Source organism: Osmerus eperlanus, chromosome 2 (assembly GCF_963692335.1).
Source record: "Osmerus eperlanus chromosome 2, fOsmEpe2.1, whole genome shotgun sequence".
Classification (NCBI taxonomy): Eukaryota; Metazoa; Chordata; class Actinopteri; order Osmeriformes; family Osmeridae; genus Osmerus; species Osmerus eperlanus.
In genome coordinates, this window is record NC_085019.1 from 8,451,017 (window position 1) to 8,478,365 (window position 27,349).

General features: G+C 39.2%; 1 protein-coding gene and 1 gene segment (V, D, J or C); both read right to left on the reverse strand.

Moving 5' to 3' along the window:
- Positions 1–27,349, reverse strand: part of ighd (immunoglobulin heavy constant delta) — a 75,968-nt gene that overhangs the window by 7,266 nt on the left and 41,353 nt on the right. The window contains exons 2-3 of one of the 2 annotated variants that reach the window (XM_062450901.1): positions 3,935–3,987; positions 2,307–2,606 (exon numbers count right to left, since the gene is read on the reverse strand). In XM_062450901.1, coding sequence (XP_062306885.1) covers positions 2,307–2,606; positions 3,935–3,987 — 353 coding nt within the window. Of the gene's footprint in view, positions 1–2,306; positions 2,607–3,578; positions 3,630–3,934; positions 3,988–27,349 lie in introns of those variants that run through there. The other variant, XM_062450910.1, reaches the window with a different exon arrangement.
- LOC134011325 (immunoglobulin heavy constant mu-like) lies at positions 18,458–21,913 on the reverse strand. The segment is given in 7 exon segments: positions 18,458–18,758; positions 18,938–19,086; positions 19,766–20,092; positions 20,291–20,332; positions 20,483–20,761; positions 20,911–21,210; positions 21,864–21,913. Coding segments are annotated over 6 exon segments (1,098 nt in total).

Genomic DNA, 27,349 nt, shown 5'->3' on the forward strand with positions numbered 1-27,349 from the left:
CAACATCTATGCAAATTCCATCTAAATACTTTCAACGTCAACCTTCTATTCAAATGGAGTTAAAGGAAACCAGCTTTAATTCTGCAGTGAGAATTGTCTGAGCACTAAAAGAGACCTACTTGTGCCTCTAAGTTGCAAAAAAAAAACATTTCACAAAGTGGGCATTTTCCTTATTATGAAACACAAGCTTTTTCAAAGAAGTGGAAACATTGAATTTCACACAACAAATAACATTTAGTAAATTCTGCTAAATCGTGAGAAAAACAATTGTCTTACCGTTTTCTCTCCTGTACAATTTCTCGACTTTATCGCCAAGGTTGTCTATTGCGACACACTGAAATCCTGTACCATTTTTCCACTCTTCATATGGAATGAGTAGCTTGGCGATATTATTTTCCTTCAGACTTGTAAGTGGATTTCCTTTATTATCTTCCCATGTAACATTTTTCAAGCAGTTGGTGTCTTTCTGTGTGACTTGACATGTAAGCTGAACCTTCTTGTTTTTAGGGTCCTCATTCTGGAGGAACAAATCCTCTGCTGAAGGGGGGATTATCTGAATGTCTGCCTTAGGACATTCCAAATCACCTGTTGAGAAAGTATAGAGATATTATCATATTATCAGCTAAGCTATATGTGACCACATCAACACAATAGGATTGTGTTGGCTATTCCTGTGTTGTACGTCTTTCTACTGATTTATATCAGTAATAAAATGAAGTCTTAAAAGCGGAATACTAATGAGAGTGCTATGTAGCCTATATGTCATTGCAATGACAGCTATTTAAAGTTAATAGCCTGATAATATCTTTATTTAACTATAGAAAAGGGACCAAATACTAGTGTTTGGTGTTTCAGGCATGGTGACATGAAAAGAAAATTAATCAAGAAAGAGATATTTTAATGTGTTTAACTTACCATCTGGGCCTGAATACTTCACCAGTTTTTCTTGCTTTGGAGATTGTGCAGATTTGGGGTCAAAGACACATGTGAACTTGACATTTGCATCTGTCCAGTCAGTGTCTTTGACCTGGAGATAGCTGGCCGCTCTGTACAGAGTTTTCCCTTCATTACTTTTAGTCTCAAAAGTTGTGCTGAATTCAGATATCTTCTCAAAATTTATCTCTAAGTCATTCTGCTTTTTTATCCATTTGATCTCGTGATTTTTGGGTGAAAAGTCAATGGCAAAGCAGGCGAAGGAAGCCGTCTTATTGTCTTGTATCTCCTCTTTTGAGGGGGCCATTATGTAAAGAGACGGAGACTGCAGGAATTCAACTGAAAAACAAACACATATATGTATGCAGAAGCTGGAAAACTTGCAGAAGCCAAAGAGGAACATGACAACACGATAAAGAGGATATTTTTCACAGATTCACGGGAGGGGGGGGGGTTACAAATTCCCAGTGTATATATTAAATAGACAGTATTAATAATTGTAGAGTTGAAATAAAGCGATAACGCAGGCAGCTGAAAGCAGATAGACCTCAACATTTCACAGATAAACCAACATGAAAGAAAATGATGAGCAGCTCCCCAAAGTAGCGAGCATCTTCAATCCTTAAATTAGCATGGCACCTAGGCAGCCTGACTGAACTTCAAATATTCGGTTTTGTCGTCAATCATTTGTTTTAATGATGTCTACTGGCAATTCGACAGAACTTTATTTGCAACTCTAACATTTAAGAAACAAGTGGAATGTCTGCTACGATCCTGCAGCATTACGCATCTTTTCATAGTTCCATTTCTTACGATCATGATGATCCCTTTTTTCAGATTTCACATCAGATTTATTAGTTTTCAGTTTTTTTTCTTTGAATTGTTTGTATATAACATTAAGTAGCCTAGGCATGCGGTTGCGAGGCTTAGCTACTTAGGCCTATTTACTGTTATCTACTTTTCGCGAAGCACAGCTATGTTGCTTCAAGATACATTTATTAGAGAATGCAGGAACACATTTAATAAATCATGTAGTCTAATAGCAATAATAGGCGATTGACACTTTATGTCCCGGCAACTGACACAATATTACACAAAAAACACATTCTGCTAAATTATGTTGCCTAGATAAAACCCAAGCCAATTTCAGGCTTTCAATTTGATTGAATATTTTAAGTCGTTCATTTGTATTAATTTAATGTAGGCTAATAATAATCCATATTACCCAAGTAATTGCTCTATATGGCTACACGTTCATGAGATATACTTCAGAGTGACAGTCACTAAATGTTTTATATATCAGCACATCTATCCATCCATTAGCCTATGAGACTGATCTATTAGAACGTTCATAAAAACAAAGCCTATCTTACCTTTTTTTTCAATCCCAGCACTTTTTTTACCAGTAGAATGATCCACAGCACACTGGAATTTCTTTTTCGATTCCCAGTCTTCCCTCCGAACACGTATCTGACTGACTCCAGAGTACTTTCCGTTGCTCTGTACAAGCGGGTATTGAACGAAGTCCGTCATGGCTGTTCCGCTTGCATCGGTCCATTCGAAGGTCAAAGAGGCCGGCGTGAAACCGGTGGCAATACAGCCCAGAGTCACCATAGCTCCGGTTCCGGAGCCACATTGTGCCAGTGGGAACACAGTCGGGGCAGTTGGAGAGCCTAGAATAGAAATGTTTTACAATCACCACAACTTTGCCTCACAAATTTCACACATTAGATATTACAGAAACAAACAAACACAAGTCTAACGGTCTTTATGACAATTATTGAATTAAATGTTTTTCGAATCTGATGAGACTGCACCGTTGTGTCCTTAGGCTACTCATCGTTTGATGGCCATAGGCATTACATTTTAGTAGCCTATAATTGCCATTGTAGCTCGAGAAAATTAAAAGAAATTTCTACTTTTAGATCTTGATATTTATAATAATAGGCTATTCATAGATGATTGACGCATAGGGCCTTTTTAATTACGTTATTAATTAGGCATAGTTACGGGACTAGCCCAAATTGACTGATATAGGCTAGTGTCCGTTTATCCCCCAGTCATAAGCTATCACAGCGCAAACCCATACAAAGCATACAAAAAAGTAAGTTTAATAGGTTACTTTAGACTACATAAGTATAAGTAGGCCTAAGTGCATTTAAATTTTAGGTAGGCCTACAATAGCTACTTGGACTGTCTCCATACATTAATTTGCTGTTACCGTTAGTCTGATGAAAAGAAAATATCAGGCTATGTTAAAAGTCATCGTCAAATATTTCGCCATATAGCTTAATTTTGAAATATTTTTTTCTGAATTGATATTCTTACCAGAAGCAACCGTAACCACAGTGCCTTTTCCCCAGTAGTCGAAAGCGTAGTCACAGTGTCAATAACCCATACATTCTCAGCACAAAAACTATAAATTCAACTGTTACTAATATGTTGAGCCTGTCGTATCATGAAGCTTATTCTCATGCGTTATGGCATGGTGTTTGTGTTGGCATAAACGTAGGCACCTATGCTATTTATTTCGTTATTTATTTACATTACATTTACATTACATTTAGTCATTTAGTCATTTAATTTACTATAATATCAACGTGATTCACGTAATATACCCCACTTGATTAAATTGTATTTCTTACCTGATATGACTGTAACCATGGTGCCTTTTCCCCAGTAGTCAAAAGCACCATCACAGTGTATTGTCTGATACATGCCTCACACCTTTATCTTGTGCAATGACTAATCCACGTTAGCCTACTTGATTCATCCGTATTTATATTGTTATTTTGTTATTTTTTTTGAGTAACAGGAATTAGTTTACAAGCATTTTACAGTTCAGACTAAATTATCCTGATTACAAGAGGCACTGCTGATGACTTAATCTGGATTTGATCTGTTTTAAATTTGGTGTAATTTTATCCTCAGTTTTCTAAAACAATCATTTTCAATTAAAAAAATACAATATCAGTTTGAAGAGCAGATTTTGACCACTTACCAGAAGTTACTGTGACTTGCGTCCCTTTCCCCCAGAGGTCAAAATAGTCATCACTGTGATATTTTTTGTACTTCTCTTACTATAAAACCCCAATAAATTCAGGCTCAGAGTAAATCCAATGCTTCAGTGAATTTTAAGTAGCCTAGTTTGTTGATTGGCCTCAGCCCCCCCATCCCTCTCAATGTGTGCTTCCTGCTTCCTTTTCCTATCCACTGTCTCACAAACACACGTGTCAAAGTCAAGGCCCGCGGGCCAAATCCGTCCTATTGCGAATTTTTATTTGGCCCGCATGTCAATTTAGGTAGGCTACTTAATACATTTTGGCCCGCCGAGCTGTAGTTAGTCTAGCTGCGGTGGTATAACTGCGACACCAAACAAAATAGACGGGCACGTCTCCAGTGCACCTGCAAGCTAGGTAACAGAACGACACAAAAAAAGGAAAGCTGGCAGAAAATGTAGAGGTGGGAGACTGCCTACTTCTTTACCGAGTCAAAGAAGCCTGTGAGTCTTGTTTGCCATGAGACGATATCCGTTTCCAATGAATAGGTACGACGCAAATTACAACCTATTCATGCATACATTTCCATTCAACTAAACCAGCAGAGATATTGAGCCATAGAAGAAAGGGAGGGAACACAGAAAGTTGCAGAACTGGAGAGAGGCAGCTACATCAAAATATGTTTATTCGAGCCAAATCTCAAAATGAGCTGTAAAGTCAAGTTTAATCATATGAGAGGAAAAAGCCAAACCAGGGAGATTAGGGAGATTTTATGAAAAACTATGCTAAACTATGCTATATATATATCTGGGATCTGATGTGATTCTCATTTCCCAGTGTGGCCCAGTTTGACAACCCTATTTCAATTCTAACCTTATATTTTACCACATATTATTACTCCGCTACCCTTATTACTGTAACCCCTCTTGTATGACATCCACCTGAAATGCAGTATTTTGTTTTATGTTTACAGTTTACCAGGGGCGATTCTAGGATCAGACCTTTAGGGGTGCTCAAGCCCCCAATGAGAATGTGACATGAATACAGTGCCTTTGCAAAAGTGCTAAACCCCCTTGCTAATAACAGGCATGCAAACAGGTCAGGGGTAAAAAAGGTGACAAGGATAACTGCCCCGGAAGAAAATGTATTACATTTTAAAGTTAAACACATGAATCTGGTGCACTGTGAGAGCAAAATTAAGAGGCTAGATTTATGTAGAATCTGTGCTCTTGTAAACAATGTCATGTTCTTTTAACCATAAAGACATTTTTTGTATAGCATACATCATAAAAAAAACTTTTAAACAAACAGGATTACCTGTGTTGAACTACTTTAAAAAGCAAAAGTCAAAAGCATCACTTACTGTAAAGCTAACACACATCCAATAGACATCATTTTTTATATTGTATTAAAATTGTTTCTACTAGATGATGTAAGATGGGTCTGTAAAGCTCTCCCCACTATTATTATGCAAAATATTGAATGAAAAACTAAGGATGTCCCTTTCTTCATGAACTACCAGCACCAAATTATAATAAACAATAATATTTTTCATTTTTTTATTATTATTATTTTTAGGGGTGCTGAGATGAAATTTAGGGGTGCTTGAGCCTTGCCACCTTGACCCGACCCTGGATAGGCAGACGATGATGGAGTACTGTGCAAGGTTACTAGTCTCAAACCAAGATTAAAGGGGTCATTGATTGCAGAACCGAATTTACCTTGTCACAGTTGAATAACGACAGTTCAGTGGGTAAAATGGACATACAGTGAACCCAAAGTCCATTGACACCTCTTTCCTATGCAAATCTCACAATTAAAAAATTTAGCTGTAAAACGGTAGGTTTTGAAAAAGCCACTGAACTGACGTTAGTCCGGTGGCTCCACCTTTTTTGGCTCTGGTCTGTACCTTTGTCACGCCCCAAAATTTGCTGCACGCTGCGCTGTTCTTCTTTGTACTTCCATTACATTACATTTAGTCATTTAGCAGACGCTCTTATCCAGAGCGACTTACAGTAAGTACACAGGGACATTCCCCCCGAGGCAAGTAGGGTGAAGTGCCTTGCCCAAGGACACAACGTCATTTGGCACGTCGGCGAATCGAACTGGCAACCTTTGGATTACTAGCCCGATTCCCTAACCGCTCAGCCATCTGACTCCCTGAGTACTGTACTTCCACTGAATTTTTCAAGGATATTGAAAATGCAGTGTTCCAGCCTTTACAGGGAATGCTGACACTTTTCAGAGTCTTCCCAAGGAACCAAACACTCGACGGGCTGTAATGTTTGTCTATGAGAAGATCCATGTGCAGTTCGACCCTCAATTACACATTTGCTCGAACCATTTCACCAAGGACAGTTTTGAAAACCTGGGACAATGTAAAGCAGGATTTGCTATGAAGCTGTTGCTGAAAAGAGGTGCTGTTCCGACCTTACGTACATCACAGCCGCAAGCTGTAGTATAGGGTGACCAGACGTCCGGATTTCGTCTGGACAGTCCGGTTTTCCAGCCCTTTGTCCGGACCGCAGTTGCGTGTCCTCCTTTTCGCCCTTTTGTCCTCCTTTTTGACCCTTCCTGCCCACCGTCGCAATTTACCACTCACGTAGGCTTTCAGATGCCAAAAAGAAAGACCTCCTTCAAACCTACGTGGAGTTCAGAACTCCACTTTGCCACTAAGAGCAGCAAAGATCAATATTGTGCCTTTTGTAAGCTCTGTTGCATTGATATAGACGTGAGTAGTGGGGGGAGGGGCTTTAGAGCGGCATGCCTGCGCTAAGCAATGGCACAAGGATAATGCTAGTTCTGCCGGGCACTCTTCCTTAACATAATTTTTTGCTCCGAAAACAACAACAGCGGATGATTAAAAAAAACGCTGCTGTAAACCAACCAATCAGCGTGAAGCTCATCTATATATTCATGAGCATACCATAAAAGCAGAAAACCTAGAGTTTTTTCCCGGGACAATTTCACAGGAAGCATCAGGGGGCATAGAACAGCACCCGGGCCATTTTCAGCCCAACCAATGTTACATACCCTATTCGGAGACCTTAAGGAACAGTGTGAAATAACCAAAAAACCCAGTCAATGACCCCTTTAATGTATGTCCCCTATAGTGGGCATACAGTCATTGCTGGGACTCAAAAGGAGATTGGTCCAATTAGGACATTTCATTTGACCCTTCCTGATATACTTAGAATGGACAATGCATTGTGGATCATATTTTTGTTTGATTCTTATGGCTATAGGTAGAGGCTACTCCTCTGTATATTGTTTTTGGTGTTAACTCTAAAGTCTACTGCCTAGTCTATTGTATAGACACTCTGTATTGCCCCCCAGGCCTGTATACCCTATTTCCCACAGTAATTTGCTGATTTTGCTGCTGATTTTCTGACATACATAACATCCTAATTATTGGAGATTTCAACATTCATGTGGATGACCTAATGGATCTATTATACAAAGCCATCACTGCTCTCATTGATTCCACAGGCTTCACCAAGGTGGACTCCCATCCAACCTACTCATCTTCACTCACGTACATTCACAATCCTACACTATCTGATGTTGTCAGAAAACCATTCCTAGCCATTTCATAATCTCAAACACAACCCTGGAAATTATATTACCAGGAGCAATGGAAGCACTCAATGTCCCAAATAAATTACTGAATGCTAAAACTAATGATCTGAATATGGTTATTCAGATATCAATAGATTATGTGGATACGTTAGCATTGCTAATAACTGTTAGCGACAACATCATACTACAGCTTGCGGCTGTGATGAACATAAGGTTGGAAAAACCTCAACCTAAGAAAAGAAAAGATGAAAGATTTGCTCCATGTCTTTCAGAGGAAACCCACTCTCAGACGAAGTCCACTCTAAAAACTCTGGAACAGAATTCACCGACCACTAAACTGGGGGTTTTCCGTCTGGCTTGGAACGATAGCCTTTTTGGGGTACACGCAAGCCCTCATCAGGACCATATCAGAATATCTCTCAGAGGTAATTAGAGAGAACCAGCACAAGTCTGAATTCTAATTTGAATTTTGAATTTTTTATTTTTTTTAACCAGTTCTCACTTAACTGCGACCTGGCCAAGATAAAGCAAAGCAGTAACACATAGTTACACATGGGACAAACAAAACTTCAATAAATAACACAATAGATTAAATATCTATATACAGTGAATGCAAATTAAGTATAGGGATGATGCAATAAATAGGCCATGGAATGGAAATAATGACAATTTAGTAATAAGTAAAAAAACAAAAAACACCACCAACAAAAAATTGGATAAAGTATGAACAATATGGGGATGATGTAGGTAGTTGGACGGGCTTTTTGCAGATGGGTTGTGTACAGCTACAGCGATCAGTAAACTGCTCTGAAAGCTGATAGTTAAAGTTAAGTAAGATAAAAGTTTCCTACTTCAGCGATTTTAGTATTTTGTTCCAGTCATTGGCAGCAGAGAAATGGCAGGAAAAGCGAACCTCACAAAGAAAAGTACACACCGCGTCAGTGCAGAACTCTCACCTAATGACTTTCTGGAATTCTTTGACTGCAAAATCTACGCAATCAGAGGGACACACTACAGACTAGTCCTAGACAAATGACCATGAACACAGAATCTTCCTTTATACCATCTCTATTGAAGCGTTCTTCAAGGTAATATAATTATCTAAACCCACCAGTTGCCTTCTTTCTACCAAACTTTGTAAAGAACTCCTCCTTATTATTGGACCGCCCATGCTTAGTATTATTAATGAATCAATTTGGGCCAAATCCGATAAGAACGTGGATGACAGCCAATTTCCTACTTTCTTACTCAATTCTAATAAAACAGAGGTGCCCATTTTGGACCAAATCATAGGAAGAAGCTGTCCGATCTCACCCTGGACTTCGACGGCAACAAAGCTTCCCCAAGTCAACTTGTCAAATATCTTGGAGTCCCAATGGATGTGGACCTCTCATTTGAATACCCTATGAACACTTATATTTCTGTACTCTACAACTTGTGAAATGACCAAAAAAGCAAATTTGATCTTGTATGTTACTGTGCGTTTAGCAGTGGTTGAGGTGTGTAATTGCATGTTGCATGGGTGTTGTGGTGAGTTATTGTGTTGCGAGCTAAAAACAATGAGGGAACATTCTTAAACAGAGCCCCTGTCCTCTGGAACAGACTTATCATTTCAATCTAGGGAGGCTGGCACTGTCTTGGTGTTTAGGGCAACATCAAAAACCCTTATTTATAGTCTTACGACCGAACTGCTGCACTAGTTCACAATTAACCGGTGTGGACCTCACCCTTACTGTTGATATAACTGTTATCAATCCCTTCACCTCTAATCCTACTTTCTCCTCTCTCTCCTCCCCTGTGGTGTGAGGGGTTGAGCTGTCCACCTCTGCCAGGTCACCGGTCTGACAATGTTGGACCTAGTCTCCAAATGGACATCGGTCTCCTATGATGGACCATGCAGAATTCCCGGTCCTTTCCTGTCCATCTACCTGACTATCCTGTGATGTGCTGATCCTACACTTCCCAGCCCTGTGGCTACCACTGCCTAAACTGACATTCGCCAACTCGGAGCACTGATTTGGAACTCTGTGTTTCAATGTCCATTTGCACAGTTTTCCAGTTTTTTTTTCCTTGTCTTCCTTGAGGGTTTAAGTGATTTCACTGCAGTTCTATGGGCGTATTGGAAGACCTCTGTGACATTGCTTTGAAAAACGACTGTACAAATACAATTTGATTTGAAATATGATTTGATATAGAGTCTGGACGGTTGTTGATATTTTATCAAGGCCTCCCTTTCCAACACTCTCATGATTGCCTACATTGCCTGCCCTGCCAATACTGTCCTTTCACTGATCTCAGTCAGATTGTAAATGAATCATTCATCTGGCCCTATATTACAGCAGATATTGAGTTATACATTGCCAGCTAATGGTGTAAAATTAAGAATAGCTCTTTTTAGTGTGGAGTACATCATGTGTAAATGTACAGCAGACGTATGAGTCTAATGAGTTTGATGAGTGTGTCTGTGTGTGGTAAGGATATTTGAATGGGAGTGTGTGCTGTATATGTTTGATGCTCTTCAGTCAAGGCTGGCAGAGTGACTAGAAGATTGATGATGTAAACAGTTTTAATATCAAAGGCAGACTATGAAAAGATTCAGGACACTGTGGTGGAGAGGTTGGGATGACACTAGGTGTCAGGGTTTGAGGGGTGACCTAGTGGTCACTGTGTTTCATGGCAGCGCTCTTTCTGTCAGCAGCTTTTTCCTTCTCACCACCTGTTCCCTGTTTTGCGCTGATTACACCCCTTATAAATACCCTCTGTTTTCCCTCCTTCTTTGCCGAAGAGTTTTGTTATGCTTGAGACCTGTTCTAGATCCTGCTATACGCTTTTCCCCAGCCACGTTGAGCCGCTGCCTTACCCCTCCCTGGACACTGGATTGCCTTCCCGATCTCGGACCCTGCCTTTCCTGACCACGTTTTTCGGATCATCCCTTTTTGGTTTCCTTCTACGGCATGTTTTCTGTTTTGGTTCCAGAACTTTGCTCGTGAGTTTTCAGTTTTCCTTTAATAAACTTTCCGTTCCGCACTCCGTTTTTGGGTCCTCCTTGCAGCCAGCCGTGACACTAGGTCTGGGTCTACACAAATATAAAGTCTGCGTCTTCCCTGCTTCAACTAGCTCAGTATTTTCCTGCTATCCTTCACTTCTTGGTCAGGCCCAGAATCTTTAATGGTAACCATGGGTATTTCATTCATTATAAGGAATATATTTCCTGGTTGCTGCCATTTTGGTTTCTACCCGCATCTCCATCGTCTTTCAGTATGTGAAAAACTGAAAAGAATCTTTGTACGGTGATGTAAAGAGGAAACACCTGTTCTGTCAGTGTTAAATAGTCAATAACTTCCTCTCTGTTACAGCCTCTTGCATAAATAGTTACCAGCATGGAATTAGGTTCTGCTTTAACTTCCTATTAGAAATATAGACACATGGTATTGACCTTAAACTAGGATGTAAAAAAGTTATATTTTATTTGATTCATTATGTTTTAGGGTTCACTCCTAATTTTTAAGTTTGACTTATAATGCACGTTACTTACTACAATGTTTTAAAAGCTGCATTTGACGTCTTTCACAAATGTTTCAAGTTTACAGCCATATATAGCACATATAGGTACAGGTATTTGGTTGTGCTTCTCTTGACAGTTTCCTAACAGGAGACCTAAACCTCAAATTCCAAACCTAAACCTTTAATAAATGCATCCTATATCATCCACTATTTTAAAGTTATTCTTATGCTATTCTCACACTATGGTTATTCTACTATTTGATGTATTGTATTCATGTGTAAGCCTCCATTTTCTGTGGCAGGACTCATTTGCAAAAAAGAGCATGGTGTCAGAATAAATGAGTTTCAATAAAGTATGTATAAATAGTACAATGGGGGAGTCAGGTGGCTGAGCGGTTAGGAAAGCGGGCTAGTAATCTGAAGGTTGCCAGTTCGAATTCCCGGCCCTTCACCCTACTTGCCTCGGGGGAATGTCCCTGTACTTACTGTAAGTCGGTCTGGATAAGAGCGTCTGCTAAATGACTAAATGTCAATGTAAAATGTATCCGTAAACAAATACCAGATCATTGTAGTTAACTAGCATTTATTTTAGGTTTTTGTTATGGTGTGTATCACTGTGGTTGCCCCCATACACAGTGACACATACCATGACAAAAACTCCATACTCCAACACTGTTTGGTTAATGCCTCTGTTCCAGCTTGTCATTCAAATTACTTTCAGTTTTCACAAGTAGAATGTCACAGTAAATAATTGCCTTAGATATCACATTTCAAGTTTTGCATTTGTGCCTTGTCCACTGAGACTGTGAAAGATAGTCCTTCACAAAAAAACTAAGTTCATCTAAGTGATAGCAGCATAAGGGGGATAGTACTGTACTGTATTTTGAACAGAATATGAGTCGCCAGTAAGCTAGTCCATTGGACACTATGGAAATCTGTGTCCTTTCTTTCATTCTTATTCTGTAATGTTTCATCAATATTTAGAACTGTTAGTACAATGCTGACACAAAGCATTATTTAATCTACTATGTTTCATTACTGGTCAACGAATTAGGGCCAGAACTGTTAGTTGCACTGATGTGGGCAGTTAATCAACAATCTATTTGTTCTTCATGTACATCAATGATTTTCACATGGGTTTCATCATTGTGCTTGTTACTGCATTGTTTAACAGCTCATCCAAAACCTTACATTGCATTTTTTCCTGATGGGAAATGCAGTTATATATGCAGATGACCACTCAATAACACAATTTCTTTCTTTAAACGTTATCAAAGGAAACGTGCAATTCTGTGCTACAAGGTTGCTGAACAGTATAAAAACTATATATTGTATAGATATTGTAATGGTACATGAACACCATTTTATTTGATGTGTTTACGTATTCTCAAAAACCTAAAGGCTCCACAAATGCTCAGTTTATTAAATGTAGTGTATTCTCCAAGACTTTGTAAATTATCTAAGGCCTTTGCAAATCACAATAGTACAGTATGTTCATCTGCAATAACATGTTGCTCCATTAGGTTTTTGTATTGGTGTTAATCACTGTGGCTATTCCAGGACACAGTGACTCAACCCATTACAAAAACTCCTGACAGACTCTCTCAGATTTCTACTGCTGCCATAACTATTTGCAGCCACATGGATGACTGTGCCGTGCATACATTCAAGGTACGTATGTCATAAATATTAGAGGAAAATAAGATTTTTTTTTTTGTAACACTTCGAATGTCATACAAAAGCTAAATGTCAAGTGCACATCTCAAACTTAGTTGGCTGCATGTTTAGAAGTTACAGTACTGCTAAAAGCAATGGTCATTTTTGTAAAGTTGAAATTGTAAAACATGTACATCCAAAGTGTGCTGAAGACTTCTTAATGTCCCTGATGTCTAAACCTGAATTTTCTCATATAATTGTTAGTTTTCATCAAGTCAAGGTAGGGAAATACATTTTTGTCATAGCCTGTACAGTATCATTGTGCTTCCAATTTATGTGGTTGAATACTGGACAAACTCTACTACTTCTCTGTTAAGGACCTCTGCATGTTAATCAGTATGATTCACTGTCTCACCATAAATTCTCTCATTCCAGTTGTGTACATCATGGTTAAAAGGCAGTATTTTGATTAAAGTGGAAAACATGCTTATGTATACTCATTGCTACATTGTACTTAACATATTAAAAGTTTAACATTATAGCCCACCAGAAATAATAATAATAGAATGTAGTTTATGTAAACTGTATTTTTCTGTTTCCCCATTTTAGTCAATTCAAGAGTTACATTTTAAACACATGAAGGGCAAGTGCACGGTAAAACAATCATGTCTAATATTAACAGGAGCTCCTATCTCAGCTGTATAGCAGAGGTAGAGGAGAATGTTGTGTCTGCTGACACAGCTCTGACTGCTGAGGTTTTTGTCATGGCCTGTAGCACCGTGCCCCCGTTATTATCACGATGATACAGGCCTGTACAAAAAACCCTCTATCACACCACACTGATGCTGCACCAAAATGAAAATACAGTTTACAGTATTAGTTTTACGGTTTAAAGGGAGTTTGACTAAAATAAGGTATTCACTTTTACCTGAGAAATTTGTTGCACTTTTGTTCAGTTGTCTCTGGTATTATTCAAATGTGTATATAGCACACATTGATGTTTGGAGCCTTGGCTCAGAGACAAGTATGTTGTGAAGATAAGAATGACCAACAGTACAGTCCTTATGTAGCAGTTTTCTCTCTTTTGAAGACATACTCTATTTGTGGCATACTGTAACATTCTAAACCTAACATACTGTGGATATTGCAGTCATACTTCTGTAAAATATGGGTAACATTGTAAAGTGTGACACCTAGGGGTGTTAGTATTGTATTGTTTTAAAAAGGATAGCAGATGTAAAGGAAATGATCTCTGAGGCACAAAGGTCAGAAAGCTCATTTTATGAACATACAAAATACTGAGATAAGAAACAACAGCTGGTTTACAGAAAAGCAGGGAGTCCTCGTCTGTTACATCATATATGGTCCTGAAAGCTTTCTTTAATTTAAAAATAATTACTTTAAATTAGAATAATCATGAAGATAACAATGCATGTTATAAGATATTAATAAGGTAATTTAAGGTAAGATTTGGATTGACATGACAATGAAAAGTGCTTCAATTTCTCCCAACACACCTTATTACTCTGACACCACTGCCAAGTGATTGGCTGGTGGTTTTAGCACTAAAATGGAATCAAGTTAAGCAGTGAGTGGGCATCAGTGTACTACTACAGTAGTAATTGTGAATACCCACAATCTAGTGGCTACACAATCATCACCACATTATGATCAGAATGATCTGGTTCCCACCTGGGCTAGTTTCTCTTGTATTTCCCTTGCACATGATTACATGTTTGTCACAGATGTCAGTTGGCCAGCCTATGTTGTCTGTTGTTTTGGTTTGGTTTTGACTATTGTTTGCTGTGGTGTTTTCATATTGGTTGCTGTGGTATTTTCGTGTTGTTTGCTGTGATTGTGTGCATGGTGTTGTGTGTGCTGTTTGACGTCAGGGACGGGGGGAGGGAACTCCCCAGCTGACAGGGACGCAGCCAATCACTGCTAAATGATCCCCAACTGATTGGCCAACCAATGAGAGGAACTCCTTCAAAAAAGAGCGGAGATTGAACAGAAGGCAGGATTCTACTGGGACACACGCAGGAGCACAGAGAAGCGACGATCAAAATTCCGCTGCTCCCATTCGGACTCCGGAGGCACAACCACGGCTCGTCCGATGAACGTAAAGGGAAGTACTTGAATCTCCCCTACAGTTACTTGTCACTGTGCGAATCAAAAGTAGCCAATTATTATTGTTGTCCAGGCAGGCCTACGCACTGCAGGCGCGGAGCCGACGGCGTTCTTGGATCGGAGGGGACATACGCCAAAGTAGCCATAGGCTACGAGACATTTACATTGTTTTTAGTATTTGGACATTTTTATCCTTTAATATATCATTAAAAACATTTTCTGCATCTGTCTCTCGGCTGTGTGACTGTGGCCCAAGGATAACACCTGCTTTTAACCGTGTCACTAGTGTGACATTTACATGTACAACGTATACCTGTGTACTAATGCTTGACTGTGCATCAAAGCAAGCAAGTGGTATCTGTGGTTTTGTACAGCCAGTGGTCCTCTTCTGTCAGACTCTTGTGGAGATTTCCTCATTCAGGATAAAGTGATCTTTATTGAAAATTGCTCTCCATTCCCCCAAACTATTCCCCCAAACAACATTCACCTCTACCTCTAATGTATCTAAGACCTAGCTTCCCCGTGGGTTCTGCCTTATGTGATTCCAGTTGCCACGCCAATGTATCCAGTAACCGCTTACACTTTGAATCTTTGAATCACACAGTGAATTGCTGTTGGTGGCGGTGATGTTTTTTGACTGGCATTTAACTCTGTACAACTTACATTTACATTTAGTCATTTAGCAGACGCTCTTATCCAGAGCGACTTACAGTAAGTACAGGGACATTCCCCCCGAGGCAAGTAGGATGAAGTGCCTTGCCCAAGGACACAATGTCATTTTGCACAGCCGGGAATCGAACTGGCAACCTTCTGATTACTAGCCCAACTCCCTAACCGCTCAGCCACCTGACTCCCAACAACTTGAGACAACTATCATCTAGTGGCTACACAATCATCAGACATCTTCCCTCAGTATGCCTGCGCCTCATCCAGTAGGCTAATTGTATATTGTGTGTAGCCTGTGGAACTCGTTGCTTGAGGGCACCCTGTCTGTTTGGAGGTTTCTCTTCCCTGTGCTTCTATTACATCATTATTAGGGGCGGGGCATGGGCAGTAATTGGGACTGGCATAAATACAGACAACTGGGGTCCTTAGCCAGGTAGCTCTTCCGATCTGTTGGCACTGTTTGTGTGAGGCAGTGTTGTGGGCGCTGTGGCTCGTGCAAGGTATGTCTAAACAACGTTTCTCCTTAGCCTCTCAGTCTGTTTGTGCCAACCTATTAAGTGGGTCTCTGTTTGGTTAGTTTGGGAGCCAACAGAGACGTGGCCGTGAATCGTGGTCCCAGCGGTGTTCTGATTGATCAGCAGTGAACTAATCAGACTGCACAGGTATGTGGAACCATGCCATGGTGTATTGTGGAATGCAAAATTTTTTTTACTGTGTTTTGTTTGTTTTTTAGACCAACGCAGCTTTGCGGCGTGCTAGCTGCTGTTCTTGAGATTCGTTGTACGCATGTGAGTTTGTTACTCTGAGTGACTGGGTTGTGATTTTCCCTCTAGCCTGGGGACCAGTGTTGCCAGGTCAGCGGTTTTCCCACGGAATTGGGCTAATTTTGAAGTGTTGCCGCGGGTTGAATTTTTTTGTCCGCTGGTTCGGGTAGACCTATTTTGCATGCAAATTACATGAATATCTTAAAAATCCATATTTTAAATGAACTTATACCCAAATCCTACCAAACTGACTCCAGATCAGCACGTACACACATTGACATGGGACAAGCCCTCATACACACACGCACTGTGCGTGTGCACACGTGCCTAATGCTCTCAGTCTCCTGAGAACTGCTTTTAATGCTGGCATACTAAACATTTGGTGTTACTTTGTAGATATTACAATACATTTGGCAATGATAGCAAATGCTGTTGGACTTTAAAAGCAGTGTATATGGTGTGGCAGGGGAATATTTTGAGTTCTGATATTGGGCTTGTTTTATTGTCCATTTGGCTGGTTTTGGGCTAGTTTTGATTGGCCATTGGACTGGTTTTGTCACACAGACCTGGCAACCCTGTTGGGGACTGTTTGTATGTCTTGGTGAACGTGTTGTGAGCCCCAGGTTAGAGGAATTTTCTTTCTTTTTGTTTTGTTCATTGTCTTCCCCGTAGTCACCCCCGTTATTGGTCAAGCCATAACATCCTGTAAGCTTTGGGAAGCCGGTCTCTATAGTATAACTTCACTGAGTGACTAGTGTTGCAGTGCTGTGTTGCCCGTAGCAATTATCCGAGTCTCCTTCCTGTCATGTGTGCTTGGGAAGTTTAAGGTTAGTTGGTTTTAGTTTCTAGCCTAATGCTTAAGTGTGTGAGAAGGAACTGCATAGGCACCGGTGGTAGCTGGTGTAGCCCCCCCCTCCCACACACACCCATTATTTTAGCTAAAAGTTTCTATAAGAGAGCTACAAAATGCCCCCTTGTGGAAACCAAATGACAACCCATCCGATTAATTCTGGAGACACTGCTTTTTGCACTGCACAATACAATCTTGTACCATTTGTATTTTTTGTAATATTTGTATTTTTATATTGTAAATTACTGCACCTTATATTTTATTGTATAGTTTATTTTAATCTAATTCCACTTAGTATTGCTAGTTATGTACCCTTAGTATAGTTAGTCCTCATATTTAAATTTGATTCCTATATGTTTAATGTTTGCACCTTCCTGCCAAAGCAAATTCCTTGTCTGTACAAACTTTCATGGCGAATAAAACCCATTCTGAGACGAGCCTGGTGCCTATAACCAATCAGTTGTCCAACAGTTCAAAATGTGGAACTGGGTGTGAATAGATGAGTACGAAGTTGAGATGGAAGTTCGCTGACAGAGATCCCCGATTCGAGAGGCATTTTACATTTTCATGCAGCCAAATATTCTTTCTTTTGTACAACTTGGGATGCGTTGACAGCATTGACTGAATGGTTATTGTCTCAGACAGAGGCGTTGGTTTGTTTTAAAATGTGGATGGGACCGCTTTTTGGATGGGGCTTTTACATTTTGGATGCGGCCCTACAACCTGCTTGCGAAACACGAGGTTAACTCACTGACATCCACTGTATTACCTTGGCCCAGTAGGCCTACTTATTCTTGAGACATGGGCTGGGACAAAACACGTCCAACAATCGTAACTGCCTTTAGGTTAAACATTTTTAAATTGTGAGGGATTAATAATAGATTTATCACATTTCCCCCTTCAATTTCATTTATTAATTATTATATAAAATCTAAAGAAATTAGATGCCGATTGAATAATACTGAATAAAGCATTATCTGCTCATTGACGCTCTGGATAAGAGCGTCTGTTAAATGTAAATGTCATTGCAAGGGAGTTTATTTGTGGACCTGACAGTTTCTAGACAGTTTCAGTGCCGCAGGTGCAGCCACAAGGGAACAGCAAAGGGGAAGCTGCACTCACAGAACTCTATTATTAGACAACCTAGAAACCATCACAGAATGACTTAACAGCCCTGCTGCTGTACATTCTGTACATTTGCATTTGTCTAATCTAAATATATAATACCATACGTACATGTCAAATATTTTAGTTAATACAAATTATTAATAAAAGCAAACAATTGTATTTTTCCACTTGATGTCGAAGAGGAATTAAAGGAGAAACATGTTCTGAAGCTTTCTTTCTGGTTTATTATATATTTGATTAGAGTGAAGTGACAAGGCATAGAATATTGCGCTGCTTAAATCAAGATTGTTTTAAAGCATCAAAAGAAGAAAGGCATCAAAGAATTGCACACATAGATGGTGAAGCAAACATCTCTTACAAATAAAAAAAAGTTATCATCCAGTTGTATACACAGATGACATTCAGTAAAGTGCTCCATTCTGCCAGCAACACACGTAAAAACATAACATAAAAACCTCATGTTGATATATTGCATTATGTACTGTACATCGAGTGATAAAAGACTGATATCCTGGACAGTGCACATGACCATCCCCTCCAAATTCACTTCATCTGGAAAATAAATACAAACTCCATTTAGCCATACTGTACCAGAAAGATGCTAAGCAGGTGATCTGATTGAGTTGATTAAGAATCAAAGATCATTATACAAATAAATATGAAATCCACAAAACTGTATTTCAATTAGAATGTAGTGTTCAGTTAAACATTGTCAGTAAATGTAGCAGTACCTTGGCAAGACTGAATAGCATACTGTAAGTGAAGGAGAGGAGGAAGAGAAAGATGAAGGTGGAGGTAGTGGACCAGAGGCTCTTGAATTCATCATCTTCATCCCCTTCTTCTCTGCAGCTTAGTGCAAAGCCTGTCTCGGGTTCTGGAGCTAATGATCAAAACAGGGACAGAGAGAGGTCACGAGGAGAGTTCATATACTGGGTAAACATTGTTTGTGTGTGTATGTGCAATTGCTTCCTTTCATGTAAAGATGTGACATTTATTTTTGCAACAGCAGTAGCTATTCACTCATCAACATAAACTGTGCTACTGTACATAATAAAGTATTGACAGAAAAGCAATTTTCTAGTATTCTTAGTATTTCTGTTGCATTGATTAAGATGCTTTGCAATAGGATGACCAACTGTTTTAATAACTGTCAATTTGATTTACTTTAGATTATCTGCTCTGGGCAGTTTTTTTTTAGTTTTTTTTTTTTTTATACAGTATTGTCATAGTCATTGCAGCATGGACTAGATCAGACATAATCACTGTGATTGACATGAAACAAAACAATGTATTATGCAGAAACATTTATTAAAAAGCACATGCAACAAAGACCCAAAACATCAACTTACTGACACCATATAAAGCCAATATCACACACAATAAACATAACAATGATAGTATTAACTTTTGGTTAACAAAGACTGTAAAAGACACAAATGGTGACTAGATTGTGACAACATAAGTAGCTTCACAGGACAGAAACACATGCAGACACATACTTCACGTTAGAACATTCAACCTCATAAAAATGGTATTATCTTATTTTTCACAAGAGTTACCCTGAGCTTTGGACACTGTTTTCTGAATTGGGACAGAGTTGTCATCTGAGCCATTAAGGGCAGTGCAGGTCACATGCAGGTCTTCTTTTTCCCACTTATCCTTGCTTATGGTTAAAACACTGGTAACCAAATACTTGGAGCCATTAAGGATTTTCTGAGGAGGGCTGGTAATTCCATCCTGGTATTTTCCTTCGTTCTCCTTCCACTTGATTTGGTAGTCACATGGAGAAGAGCTGGTCATCAGGCAAGCCAGAGTCACGTCCTTTTGATTCGATTTCTGCTCTTCCTCTGAGGGGAGGTTGACAGAAACTGTAGGAAGTTCTCCACCTGATAATGACATTGTTGTTAGGACCATCTTTAACTCAGGGTTGCCATTAAGCTTGGATGGCAGCCCTCCAAAATGTTTTTAGCAGTTGATTATTAGTCATTTAAGTTTGCTGGTGCTGGCCATAGTGTTGTGCATAGTGTTTCAAATTCAGTTTGGTAGTAGGTGAGATGGCATACTTCCTGCTTTTGGAGACTTACCACGTGTTGAGGAGTCTCCATTTTTAAGAGAGGGGCAGTGAACTTTTTACAGGGAAAAAAGTAACATTCCATGTTAATATCAAGGTGATAAACATACAACAAGGTAAATAATGATGTGTGGGTGAGAACATTTGTGAAGGTACAGTACATTGGGTGAGTGACTTTACTGAAGACTACATCATTAAAGTGTACCATTAGTGATCTTCTCAGTAATGGTTTTTCCATAGTGGTCAACTTCACAAGTGTATTCGGGCTTGTTCTTCCAGTCTCTCACATCGACCTTCAGGAAACTGTTGGCAGAGTAGCGCCCGAGCTTCTTTACTCCAGGCCATGTTGTCCCATCAACAACATTGTTGTTATGCTTCCACTTGACTGTGAAGTTGTCTGGAGCAAAACCTTCGATCATACACACCAAGTATTGGGTGCTTCCACTTGATACGGCCATCAAAGTCACTGTGGGAGACTTGACCACTAAACAAGAGAAAGTAGCAATGAAATTGGCCATTTTGTTAATTCCTAACGCATAGAACTATAATATGATAATACATAAGATCGTTTGGGGAATAAATAAAATGATTGGGACCATTTTACATGTAATCAAAAATAAACAAAAACCTTACCTATTTTATCGATGGTGACTGATTTGCTACCACCTAGATTCTCTACGGCACATTGGACAGTCTTGGTGTTGTCCCAGGTGTTCTGTGGGATGCGAACATGACTAACTCCCATGTACTTTCCTTCACTCTGGACAGCGGGGTATTGAACAAAGTCCGTCAGGTCACTTCCTCCACTTGTCCATTTGAATGTCACAGTGCTCGGACTAAAGCCCGTAGCAAGACAGCCAAGAATGTATTCGTTACTGACTTTGTCTCCACATTGCCTGAATGTAAGTAGGGAGGATGGGGCCATTTGCACATCTGCAATATGAGTGAAATATTATCAGCCTTTTTTTCCACTCTCATTGGTTGGTCAACAAATGAAAACCAACAGTGTTCCCAAGTGTTCACACCTTTAAGTATATCTACATAATGTAGTTTTAAAAGTCACATAATGTTTTTCTGGGGATTTTACTTGATGCTTCACATTGTAATTATACAAGTAACTATAACAAGTAAATATAACATGTAACTGACATAACGCCATCAATCCAGCTAGCAAAGCTCAAGTAGAAAAAACATTTTACAAAGAACTATGAACTTGGTGGTAATTTTTAGAAATAGTACTGTGCACCTTAACATTCAGTACTGATAATGTACAATTGTTACGCCCCAACTTTAGTGGCAAAGTGACAAAGAACACAACACATGTGGCCGTAACAACAATATTATACAAATAATAGCACTGCTGTAACTTATTTTTAAAGTATTCCTGCACATGTTCTACGAATATGACAAACATCAAGAACAAACCACTTCTGCTTTATTCCACAGGATGTGAAAACCTAGAAATGTTTAAAATGCTGTATAATTTAGGGAATTGTTTTGCTGAACAAAATCTATTTGGTCAACAGGTTATGGCATAAATAATTGTAAGATTATTCTATTGAAAAACGAGTTGAGAGTGAACTTACCACTTGAAACGGTGACTTGAGTCCCTTTACCCCAGTAGTCAAAAGCATCACAGTGCTCTGTCTCCACTCACTGCCTGTGCAAAAACCTTCCACACATAAAATCAGTCCTATAACTCATGCAAAATATGGAAATCCAAATAATTCCAAGATATGATCCCTACATTTCCAGACAATTAATTGTAAGGATAAATATTCTAAAATGAATGATTGTTCTAATAAACTTGTTTTTTTCATGTTTAAAGAACACCATCAACACCTACAAATATTGTATTAAAAGTTAATTTCCTTCAGGGTATTACCCTACTAGGGTTGGTTAAATGGAGTAGTCATGTCAGTCGATTGTTTTTACATGTTCAGCTTGTATTAAATGATTGGTTTTACACCACGGTTTTTGAACACCCATGTTTCACTGTGGCCCCCCACTCCATATCACTGTGATATACACTAGAACAAAAACACCCAACTATATCTCAGCAGAATCCTAACTGGAGTCTGCTCCTAGCAAAATAATTTCTTCTGAAACAGTGTACCTGCAACAAGTCCTTTATGTAATTAATATATTTTTTACATATGCAAATTTGTTGATATTGTTGTTTAAGCTTAAATATGTTTTGACTAGTCATAACCCTTTGATAAACAATGTAAGTTTGGTTTGACTGGAAGGTTGGTGGCTGCTGTACACCAATTCCTTTTATATTTGGTAATAGCAGTTTTGTTTGAATTTGAATTGATAATTGTTAACATTCTCAGAGGAGCACAGTTTTTGTATGGTGAAAAATCACAGTGCGTCCCATGAATCACAATGATGCACACCAGGACAAAAACCCCTCCTTCTCACCAAACAACCTCAGTGGACACAAGGACAATGTCACAGGAGATGTACAGAATACTACATGTTGTATATGTATATTGTATCTGTGTGTGGGATCAGGCACAAACAGGATGGATACAGAGAAGTTTGTGAGTGTTAATTTATGTACAATACAGGATCATTGTAATTCCCTATGTGCAGTATCTTAGTTATGGTATACTGCACTACATACCTAAATAAATCTACAGGGGCATGTGTGATCTGGATTCCAAGAGATAAGAAATCGAACTGGGTTTGAATAATTTATCTTTTAAAAGTCGCCTTGTAACAAGTTGGTACCAGGTCAATACTAATGCATAATTATTTTTACAGTACAACAAGAATGACTATTATTTTAAAAGATTCAAAACAAATGTAGAAAAAATGCTGTCCTATATTCTAGCAAAGTAACAAATGTTTCTAAAAACTAAATATTTTATTATATAATATTTAATTACCGGTATATAATATTATATTATACCATATTGCATAAAATAAAAAATATATACACAATTTGCGAATGTATTATTGTGTCAAAGTGAGCTAAAGCAGTCCCCTATAGTGATTCCACAGGGGGTAAAACATCAAATTTACAAATTACAGTATATTGTGTGCATGTATCTTTTGTCGTGGGGGAAAAGCAGAGACAGTGAGCTCTCCGATATGAATCTTTATGAATCCATAAATTACTCGATGTAGAGAACAGTTTGAGAACTAAATTCCAGTAAGTAGTATATTGATCAATCAATCGATCAATCTTTTTTTTAATTTTTTCAGCACAGTCAGGACAGAAACATGATATACAGTGGTTTGTAAATATAACTACCAGCCGTGCACTGTAGAAGTGATGTATAATTACTAACTGCAAATTTACAGCGAACCACTCTGTATAATATTGAAAACAAAACCTGTCAAACTTTAAATCTCATAACTGTAGGGATGCATTGTAAGGAGGAATGTCCTTATTGAACTATTTTTGCTTCTTAGTGGACCTCATGTCCAAATCAAATGTTATTTGTATAGCCCTTTTCCAAGCAATGTCAGAATGCCTTCACGTACTTCCATAGAACTGCCCCTTAGCAAACTTAAAACCTCAAGGAAGACAAGGAAAAGTCCATGGAAAAGTTCAGCTTTCTATGCATGTACAAATCATTTGTTTATCATTAAAAAAAGATTGGTGGCATATATTGATTGTACAAATTGTTCTTAAGCATGGTCGTTAGTACCTTTGAATGATACTGTTTCAAATGTTATCGTTTAAAAAATGAGGTGAATCAGAAGTAAAAAAAAGAAAGAATGAAAGTAAGCACGTTGAGTAGCGCTAAGGTACAGTAGATAAGCAAAGTCCATTACCTCTGTTTTAATGTACCTGTTACTGTATTACCTGAACGGTGTGGCTTACTGTTCAAAAGTATCCAGCTCAGTCATACAGTAGAAGGCAATTCTTTAGTTCTTTTGTTAAGAGTCTTATTTTTGACTGCTCTATTCTCCATGACTCAGAGAGACTCACTTGGACTCACACACAGAGACTGTTCATAGGGAGTAGTAGCAGGTATGTGAAGAGGTGCTGAATGTGTAATGAGTATTTATGCATAGAGGAAGCACATTCAAATAAGTTTGCTTCAGGATCAGACATGTTCTTTCCCAAGTCATGTGGGAACAGTTTTTGTACAAATTTACTGTTGTTTTCAATTACAGTGCATGTCGGGCACAGTAATACACAGCTGTGTCTTCAGTCTGTAGACTCTGTCCTGTTAAAGTCAGAGTGCGACTGGAACCGTCTGCTGTTAAACTAAACGTATTCTTTAGGGAGTCTTTGTTGAATAAGCCTCCTGTATAAATGCTCCCAATCCACTCCAGTCCTTTCCCTGCAGGCTGTCGAATCCATGCAGTCCAGTAGCCACCAGGACTAACAGAGTAGGAGACCTGACAGGTGACGGTCAGTACTTGACCTGTCTGGACAGTCATAGAGGCTGGCTGGGTGAGTTGTTGACTGTTCACACCTGACAAAAAGAAGTGATAATAAAACAATATAAAAGTAGGTAAAAGTAACACGTTTTGTTTACGTCAGTCACTTTTAAGAGCTGTTTATGCCCCCTACATTCTGAGAGACTCACAGGATGCACCTGCCAGTAGCAGCAGCAGCAGCAGCAGCAGAGAAACAGAGAACATGGTTGATGGTGTTGAAGATGAACTGGAGGGAGCTGGTCTTCTCTACTGATGGAGAGACAGTGGTCATACTCTCTTTATACTGTATACAGAGAAGGGGAGGAGTTTTGCCTACTTTGCATCCATAGCACTTCCTAAAAACTGAATAAAAACTCCCAAAATAAGAAGTACAGCACTCAAACAATTTATTACATAACATTTTTGAGTTTTGGACATTTTCCAGTAGAAACCTGTGCCACTCTCCCTCTCTTACAAACTCTCTTTCCCTTTCTGATAAAACTGTTTTATACATTTGAGCAATGGGACAGGACAAACTATGTTGATTGTATTGTGGTAAGCTCAAATGTAGAGGGATGATGATGTAGTGGGCCTTTCTCCTCTCATTAATCTCTTATGGAGATGTTTTTAGCGCAGTCACACTTCATTGTCTCTCATGTGAGATCAGTGTTGATCCATTTTTGTACAGCTTTGCAGCCTCCTGTGTCACTGTGGCTTCGAGCACAGTAATAAACAGCAGAGTCTTCAGTCTTCACCTCCAACTTCATCTGGTTCTTAGAACTGTCTTTAGTAATGATGAACTGACCCTGGAGAGACTGTGCATAGTAAGCACTACTGTCAATGTATCCAATCCACTCAAGTCCTTTCCCTGGTTTCTGCCTCATCCAGTGCATATAATAGCTACTCATAGAGAATCCAGACACAATACATGACAGAGTGACTGGGTCTCCTGGTCTCTTCACCACTGGTTCTGAGGAGGTGAGAGACTGGGTCTAAACAGCTGAAAAACAGAAAAAGAGTTGAGATGAAGGAGCTCAGCCATCAGATAAGGACAGCTCCTCTCCTCTTTCCTCCCCTGGACAGAGACACCTCTGTTTCTTACTCACCTGGAATTAGAACCAGGAGAAACACATATTCTAGAACTCTCATGATGGAGATGTTCTCGGGTTCTGTCCACAGAGGAGGAAGGCAGGTGTATTCTGGGAGTGGTGTCTGTGGAGACTGAGGGGGGAGTCTGTGGAGTCTGGTTATATCAGACTCTAACAGCAGTGGGAGGAGACCTGGGTTTTCTTAGAAAAAGATTTGAATATTCACAGACATAAAGTGACAATTAATACCAGAGGGAAGAAATAAGTAATTGGACATTGGAGCAGCACTAGTGCACTGTCACTCTTTGACAAATCTTTCATTGTTTAGCCGTCATTCATGCAGGAGTGACACATATGTTATGACTTGTGTACAGGTCTACATACACAGGTTTGTCTTCAGTCTTATTATGTCCCTGTACAGTCATGGTGCTGCTATAGGACTCTGTTCATGCTGAACTTGTTCATCAAAGGGTCCTCCACCCCTCAAGTATGAATTATCCACCCCAGTAATGTCCAACTGTGGTGTAGCTACAGTATAGCATCATGAGATGTACCTAGATTAACTGACAGAATATCCAGGAACCTTACAGGTGAATCTCTTAATAATGCACACCTTTTTAAAATAAGACCATTAATAACCTTCTGATTAGAATGAATGTACTGTATAATTCAGCCATAGCTAGTTTATTTACATTTACATTTAGTCATTTACGATTCACGATTCATACTGTCAGAACCAAAAGTAGAAACATTTTCTCTTGGAGGAGTCTGTAAACCTTCCTTTCAGTACACTGATACATTAAAACTTGACACATGAATCATTCATGTATGACAGCATGTTTCACTTTGTTTGGTTTACAGTGTATGGTGTTAATGTAATTGATCGTCTATCATGTAATGTATCACCATTTTGAAAGGTTTGGAGTAGAGTCACTCTCTACGTATTGCGTCCGACTGATTTCATAACAGCTGACTTATTCACTCCCTGTTGTCTTTGGTATTCATAGTTCTATGCTCTGTATTTTATTTGGAGGCTAAGATCGCCCCCTCTAGGTTGGTACATATTCATCTCTATCTAATGAGGAGTGTTTATGTACAGGTCTGCTGTTGCTTTGGATCAATGTGGTAGCGAGCACAGTAATAAACTGCTGTGTCGTCAGTCTGCAAACTCTGTCCTTTCAGAGTCACTGTGCTGCTGGAGGTGTCTCTGGTGATGCTGAACTTGCTGCTGAATTTGCTGCCATAATATGTTTTACCATCATAACAAACAAATCCAATCCACTCTGGTTCTTTTCCTGCAAGCTGCCTGTTCCAAGCTGTACAGCAGCAGGTACTGGTTAGAGAATACCCAGAGACCTGACAGGAGAGGGTCAAAGGTTGTCCAGGCTGCAGGGTCAGAGAGCCTGGCTGACTCAGTTCTATCTGACAGAAGACACCTGCAAAGTAACATGGTTAGATACTTTCACAAAGCAAGGCACATATGAAAAAATTACACAAAGACACATTACAATGGAATATTTGTACTTTGTATGTATTTTGCAGCCTGGTTTATTATTTGTCAACTTATAACTCACAGGAAGCAGCTGCAAGCAGCAGCAGTA